The 7,306-nt window shown below is 43.2% G+C and overlaps 1 protein-coding gene across 3 annotated transcripts in view; it reads right to left on the bottom strand.

Annotated features, from left to right (window-relative positions):
* Positions 1-1,215: 1,215 nt before the first annotated feature.
* TARBP1 (TAR (HIV-1) RNA binding protein 1) overlaps positions 1,216-7,306 on the bottom strand; it is an 85,559-nt gene continuing 79,468 nt past the window's right edge. For all 3 annotated transcript variants that reach the window (XM_045877810.3, XM_045877811.3, XM_045877812.3), the window contains 5 exons: positions 6,300-6,471; positions 2,951-3,142; positions 2,645-2,769; positions 1,892-2,028; positions 1,216-1,581 (listed from right to left, as the gene is read on the bottom strand). In XM_045877810.3, the coding sequence (XP_045733766.1) occupies positions 1,413-1,581; positions 1,892-2,028; positions 2,645-2,769; positions 2,951-3,142; positions 6,300-6,471 (795 nt within the window). In that variant the 3' untranslated portion in view covers positions 1,216-1,412. The remainder of the gene's footprint in view (positions 1,582-1,891; positions 2,029-2,644; positions 2,770-2,950; positions 3,143-6,299; positions 6,472-7,306) is intronic.

Below are 7,306 nucleotides of genomic sequence, written 5' to 3'. Positions count from 1 at the left end.
CCGGCTTCTAACAGAGCACGGAAAGTGAGAAATAGCAACTGGCGAATGCTGCCTTCGACAGACAACCAGGGGAGTAGGTCACACTGAAATGTGATGACAAGGGCACATCAGCACTGAGGGGTCGTTCCGAAAACCCGAGACCTTAGTCTGACCACGAGAAAACACCAGACAAACCCAAATCATGAGATGTTTACACAATACCTACCCAGTATTCCTCGAAAGTGTCAAAAGTCAGCAAAGACAAGGAAAGATGGAGACTCTGTCAGAGATCGCAAGAGACTGAGGAGACCTGACCACCTAATGCAATGCAGCATCCTGGAAGAGAACAAGAAATCTCAGTATAGGTCAGATTGGTAGTCGCAGTTTAGTGAATGGCACCGTTACCAATGTTAATTTCCTAGTTTTGCTAAGTGTCCACGGTTCTATAAGATCCTACTACAGGGATCTGGGTGAAGGACATAGGCCAACTGCACTATCTTTGCAACTCTTCTGCAAAACAAAAATTATTTTAATAAAGCCAAAGAAGAAAAAAATACATACTGGTAACAGATTCTGGAATTTAAATATTATTAAAAGGGACCCAGACATGACTGAAGTTTACTGCTGGATGGGGATAAATGGTCACCATTAAATACTGAAGTAATCTCAATATCAAACAAAAACACCCTCAGAAGAACAGAAATAGTAAATCAGACTTCCTGGGCTCCATTCTCACCCTTGGTGATGATGTGCAAGAATAATTCACCGTCTTTGGGTTGATACTGACATTTGTCAGAATATAGACTATCTCTAACCATTATCTGAACTCTCCGAGCAAAGGTAGTGTATGAAAATTTTCCAAAAATTCATATGAATGATAATGGCCTATTCCATGGCTTTAAAAGGAAATTAAAACCTATTATCCGAGCATCCTGAATTGTACAGAGAAGCTAGCTCAACAGCCTGTCAAGCAGGTTTCCTCCCTGGGAATAAGTAGATATAAAGCAGCAAACAGAGGCTAATGACTCCTCTCCATGCAGGACCTTTGCTTCCACCCCACTGTGCCTCCTGGAGACGTAAGGGTGTGGTGTTCACAGGTGACAACTGCTGTAATTCTGCCTTACTCCCATCGAAGTCCACATTTCTGACAATACTGGTTTCCAGGAAAGAAATTCTCTTCTTAAAATACCTTGTTTTATTTCCACAATTGCTTAAAATATTCAAGAAACAATGCAATTTAGCTAAAAATATTTATTCAAGGGGACAACATATAGTAATATATTTAAGGCACGTGAAAAAGTTTTGGCATTAAGTTGGCAAGAAAAAGAAATACAAATTATCCCGGTAAATTTCAGAATCGATTTCATTAGTACACATGGTTTTAAACAAGGTTTCAAGAGCACCGATAATTGATCTCAGATAAGGCACAAAGTTCATGACTCGGTGTCCCCATGCCTGAGCGGCTGCTGTCGAGTATATTCCCAAATGAGCAGAGCCCCACTCACGTGGACGTTAAGCGAGCGGATAATGCCCTGCTGAGGAATTTCCACACAAACATCCAATTGTTGGATCAGATTTGCTGGAATTCCCTCACGTTCATTTCTGATGAAGAAAAATGGAAGAAGAAGGGTTAGTTTTCTTGTAATATGCACACTTTTTTTCCTCAGAAATCCTGAATGTCACTGAAGAGTCAGATTAACAAAATAAAGTGAAGTCTGTGGCACCAGGGAAATAAACAAATAACACAGGTTCACCTGATCATCCAAACAGGTGAAATAAAACAAAAACTAGGGGTCTTTCCTTAAACGTTACAAGTCAAAACTCCTGATGTGGGTGTAACATCAGGAGTCTCGGTGAACTGTAAAATTTCCGAAAGCATTTTCTAGACTGAGACTCAAAGGGATCTTCTTACCCCAACAAGAGCAGAGATCTCTCCGGAAAGCTATACTGGGTCAGGTCTATACTCTTGGCAGTCTGTTCCACACCAATGACGGTGTAACCTTCTGCTTTTTTCTGTTGCAGAAAATCGATAAGCTGAGGTGGTTTTACCTTAAAGTGAGTTTAAAAAGAGCAGAATAATAAATTATTCATTTACAGCCTTGGAGTAAAATCAGAGTTTCAAAAAAACTTTCGTGAGACTGTCTTTTTATAAGGAAAAGGAAATATACTCTATTAAAAAAACAAAAAACAAAAAAACTCCCCCGACATCAAATATATTTATAAAAAGTATTCCTGAGGGCGCCTGGGTGGCTCAGTTGGTTAAGCGACTGCCTTCAGCTCAGGTCATGATCCTGGAGTCCCTGGATCGAGTCCCACATCGGGCTCCCTGCTCAGCGGGGAGTCTGCTTCTCCCTCTGACCCTAACCCCTCTCATATGCTCTCTCTCATTCTCTCTCAAATAAATAAATAAAATCTTTAAAAAAAAAAAGTATTCCTGAGTTGCAACAGGACATATTTTACAGAATAGAATTCTAAAAATACAATAATGTGAGAGATCATAAAAGCAACGGGGGAACAGAGGGGGGTGTTTTTTCCTTTGAGTATTATTTTAAGCTATTAAAGGCTGGACAACTATGAAGTACTGCAAGAGGACTGATAGAAGAAGACAGAGGACTGCAGAAGATTTCGGCAAACCAGCGTTTTACTAATATTACTTTCCACTCACCTCCAATAACGGCAGCCACTGCTCTGCTGAGACGCTGAGGCCCTGGAACTGCTTGTCTCTGACGCACTGCAGGCTGCCCACCACGAGCGCCGAGGCCCCGAACGCCTCGCAGGTCCGGCACAGCCCTGCACACGACGGGCCGCGTTACCACTGGCAGTCCTCCGCCCAGCTCGCTATGGCCACACAGCCCCCCGCAGCTCCCCAGGAGGGTTAAGTGAGGAAAATGGGCACAATGGCACTGGACCGATGACAAATTTTCAGGATCAAAAGATTTTAAGCAAGCCCCCTGGAAAACTATAATTTTACCTCCTAAGTTAGTTGGTTTATCAATGAGCGAGGCCACTACGATCAGTCTGCTAATCGACTTTCCAAGTTTGGCGACACGATCCTGAAATACTAGCTCCAGATCTAAATCTGGAGTGTTATTTTTCCAGGGGATAATCTTCTTCTGAACATCCATCCACTCTGACTGGCTAGCTGCTTCGCCCGAGTGAGAACCTGGAAGGAAAAGGAAATAATCCCATACATAAAAATCTATTTATTTACACACACCCACACACACGCGAGTTTTAAATGATAGTTTAGAATGAGATTCATTAACTAAAGAACTTTACTTGGATTCAGACACAACTGCCATTTTCAACAGTCATTTTAAATTTTCAAATTGAACTCTAACAACCAATATACTGCAACATTTCGTGAAATAGAAGATAGGGGTGCCTGGGTGGCTCAGTTGGTTAAGCATCTGCCTTCGGCTCAAGTCATGATCCCAGGGTCCTGGGATCGAGCCCCGCATCGGGCTCCCTGCTCAGCAGGGAGTCTGCTTCTCCCTCTCCCTCTGCCTGCCGCTCTGCCTACTTGTGCTCTCTCTCTCTAATAATAATAAAAAAAGAAATAGAAGATGCACTTGTTGTCTACATTTTAGCATATCCCAAACTGGGAAGCATCTTAGAATTCCACAGGGTATCCTAGTTTGGTATGATTTTAGCATTTTTTCTTAGAGGTCCATAAAATAATGGTGTATCTGACAAACAAGAGGGTATTCCTGAAAACAAATATACACAGTCTTTATCCTAAATTATTTTACAAGTACTTGGGGAAACTTTCCTAAAATGAAGGATATTATCTGAACCAATTATCTCTTAATGAACGTTAGTAACCTGTCTAATGCAGTGTTCTGAGCTGTAGCACAGGACTGAGACTGTCCTTCCAGGCTCTTCCTCAACTGCTCTACTCCAAACTGCTGACCGAGCCACCAAGGAGCACTTAGCTTATCAGGACGGAAGAGAGATGCAGATACCAGAACACGGTACTATAGTGAGTGTGTGTAATGTCTCGGGGAGGGAGGAAGGGGCAGAGACAAAGACCCAGGAGGGCTCAGGGAGGAGTCTGCAAACCGAGTGGGGAAGGGCAGTGCAGACCGCACACCAGGTGTGCACGTGCACAGGGTGTGGGAGGACAGTGGCCCGGGCAGCGGCAGAGGCAGAACTCCATTGTAGCTTACTACACCATGTGCCATGGATGGAACATGATGGCTCAGCCCATAAAAAGATCATGAAAGACTTGTATAGAATGATAAAGAACTTACTCTACAGATAGGAGCCATTAAAGGGTTTTAAGAAGGGGGATAAGAGTACTGGTTTTGTGTTTTAGGAAAAATCCCTCTTAAAAGTGACGTGAGGATAAGTTGGGGCCTCTGCACCAGTCCCAGCAAAGACAAGGACAGTCTAAATTAAGACAAGAGCAAAGGCAGCCACATCTGGAGGCAGAATCACGCCAATTTGGTAACAGATGAACGCGGCACAAGAGAAAAGAATGACTAAGGGGCACCACTGACAGAAGGGGTTTATAGAGGAGGCCAAGTGAGGGCAGCAAGGGAAATGCAATCTGAATATGTTGAGTTTAAAGAGTTTATGGTGTATCTAGGTGCAAATGTCCAGCAGGCTCAGGAAAGAGGCCAGGCAGAGACAAAGAGGAGAAGTTACGTTACACGAGTGGTGGTCTCAAGTTGGGGAAATTAAGTGTTCAGGGACAGCATGGAGAATGAGGAAACCAGGCCAATGAAAACATTCCGGGGATACTACCAGTGAAGTCTTGGCATAAAGACTGCATTGCAGTACCCCTCTCATTTCCACACACCTGACAAAACAGAGACCTCCTTAGCCTTTTGCCCACCCAAGTGACGCCTGGTTTCTCTGCTCCGCCCTGTGGCCCCCAACACAATACATGGGGAGGACCCACGTATGCTCTCCTCCTCTCTCCTCCCATCTCTGCTCAGCCCGCCCCAGCAGAGCTGTCCCCACCACACTGATGAAGTAGCTTTTGTCACCATCTTCTGCCCTCAGATCTCCCTGTTTGAGGTCCTCTGTTTTCCTCTGTTTTGGGAAAGCTCTTCCTCAGGATCTTTGCTCAACTGCTCTCACTTCACGTGGGTCTCCACTCAATGTCAGCTCCAGAGAAAGGTTTCTTTGATCCTCTGTCACTATCTCTACCCTGCTTTGTTTTCCTGGTGCCTTTTATGTAGGAATGAATGCAAGCTGCCTGAGGGTAGGGACTTGGCCTTATATCTAGACACAGGAGGCAATCGATAAATCTTGGTTGAAGGGATAAATAAATTCAAGGTGATTAGGTCTTAAAATGTATTAGTGAACCATCTAGATGTTTGATAAAAATGCACTTTCCCAGAACTCTCCTCCAGACACACGGAATTAAAATCAAAGGGGGGAACCCAAGTATTTGTACTTTACACAAGTTGCCCAAGGGATTCTTGAAAACATTAAAATTGTAGAGAACTACAAATATACAGGACAAAGAGGGGAACTCCTAAAGAGGAGTGAGAAGAGTCAGGTGGAAAAGGAAAATGAGGATAGCAAGAAGCTAGCAAATGAATGCCCCATAAAGAGTAGGTATAAGAGAAGAGCGCCCACTTAGGCTTTATGAAGGAGACAAAGACCATTTATGATTTTCTGAAGGAATCTTCAGTGGTTCTGGGACAGGGAGAGCGTGAACGAGGACCAAAGGAGTGGCAGCAGTGAGGAGAACTGGGAGACCACTGCTACATGACATTAACACTAGCTGTGGTTTCGAGGATGGGTGGGAGACTTGGTCCTTGGTTTTTCCAGGGGTCACTGGACTGTGCAGGAGAACAGGGAGGAGGTGAGCAATTGAAGGAACTGTGGGTCCTTCAGAAAGCTGAAGGGAAGCAGTGTCACAGAAGGTGGAGAAACAGGAGAAAGAAGGCCGGACAGATGAGTGAGGTCCAGCCAGACCCACAAAGGACGAGAATCAGGAGCTCTGCTTTATTCCTAAATGGGCCAAGAAATGAGATTTCATAATCTGACCCTGTTTAAAATCTGTACTTCTACAGAAATACATAATGGAAGAGCAGTAAATATTAACAATAATATTTCAAAGAAAAGGGAAGTTACTAGCTTTATATGATAAAACAGATCAGGCTCTCCCCTTGGCTTTTTATAGCAAAGCCAAGCAATTAAAAATACCAAAGTTACAGCACTTTTCACGGTCTTTAAATGGAGAAGGAGCAGACTTCACCACATCAGTGAAAAGTGGTGTGATCAACTCTCTGTTCTCAGTAACTGAAGCGAGTAAGGCTAACCAAGTCAACAAGCGGGAGAAAAAGAAAACATTTCTTTACCTGCGTCCTGTTGAGCCCAGTCACCCGGTTTTAGTTCACAGAGGTGAGCTGGCGAAAGGTACCACTGAAATCCTGCATCTAAAGGAATGTCAGTGAATCTGGTAAATTTACCAATGGCAATCCATTCGTCTTCAACTAGGCCTGAAAGGCGTGGAAGGATGTAAAATATGGTCTGAAAAGAGAATGGTAAAATCTAAATTTTTTCCCCTTGAAAAGAACAAAGAAATACCTGGAAACATGTTTAAAGTACAACTTATTTACTATTATTGATGTAGTCTCCCAAACTATCACAATGATCGTATTATATATGTTCATTTATATCTGGTAGCAACTGTCTATACATATTTCTCATCTTCTCTAAGCCATCAGGGGATTAACTTAGGAAATGCTTGAGGGCAGGGAGACCTTCCACTTGGGTTTTTCTCACCGTATGTAATAAACCACTGTGCTCTCGATAAAAGCAAAAAGTGTTTTAGGATTAATCAATATCAATGTTGGGCAACATTTAGCTCAGGGCTATTTGTTGATAACCGAACACCTCCATAAGCGATCGAGTTCAAGCTCTTTTGATGCCAAACCTTTCCTCTTGCTACCATTAGACAAATTTGGAATCTGAACTTTGTCTTGACTGTATATTAGCTGTGATGTCAGACAGACCACTTAGCCTCTCTTGGCCTCAACCTCCCCATTTGTAAAACGAGGATAAAATCAGGTTAAAATAGCCCATCGAGGTTGAGTAAACAGAGTATTATAGCCCTGGGCACGGTAATTGCTCAGTCATCACGTAAGCAATCCTCCTGGCCTTTTCTTACCTACTAAACGGAACAGAACCAGAAAGTAAGTCATCAAAGGTGAAAAGGTGCATACAAAACAGAAGCACAAGTAACAGGCAATCTAAAAATGAAACCGTAAACGTGTGACGATGCACAATGGTTTCTGGAATAACGAATGGCTTTCTGCATGCTGGCCCACATGATGACTGCCACGCAATGCTGACTGAGTAGGAA

The sequence above is a fragment of the Mirounga angustirostris genome, unplaced genomic scaffold (assembly GCF_029215605.1).
Source record: "Mirounga angustirostris isolate CCGP_5_RB_7025 unplaced genomic scaffold, mMirAng1.0.hap1 SCAF_6, whole genome shotgun sequence".
Classification (NCBI taxonomy): domain Eukaryota; kingdom Metazoa; phylum Chordata; class Mammalia; order Carnivora; family Phocidae; genus Mirounga; species Mirounga angustirostris.
This window is presented reverse-complemented; position numbering and strand designations above follow the sequence as displayed.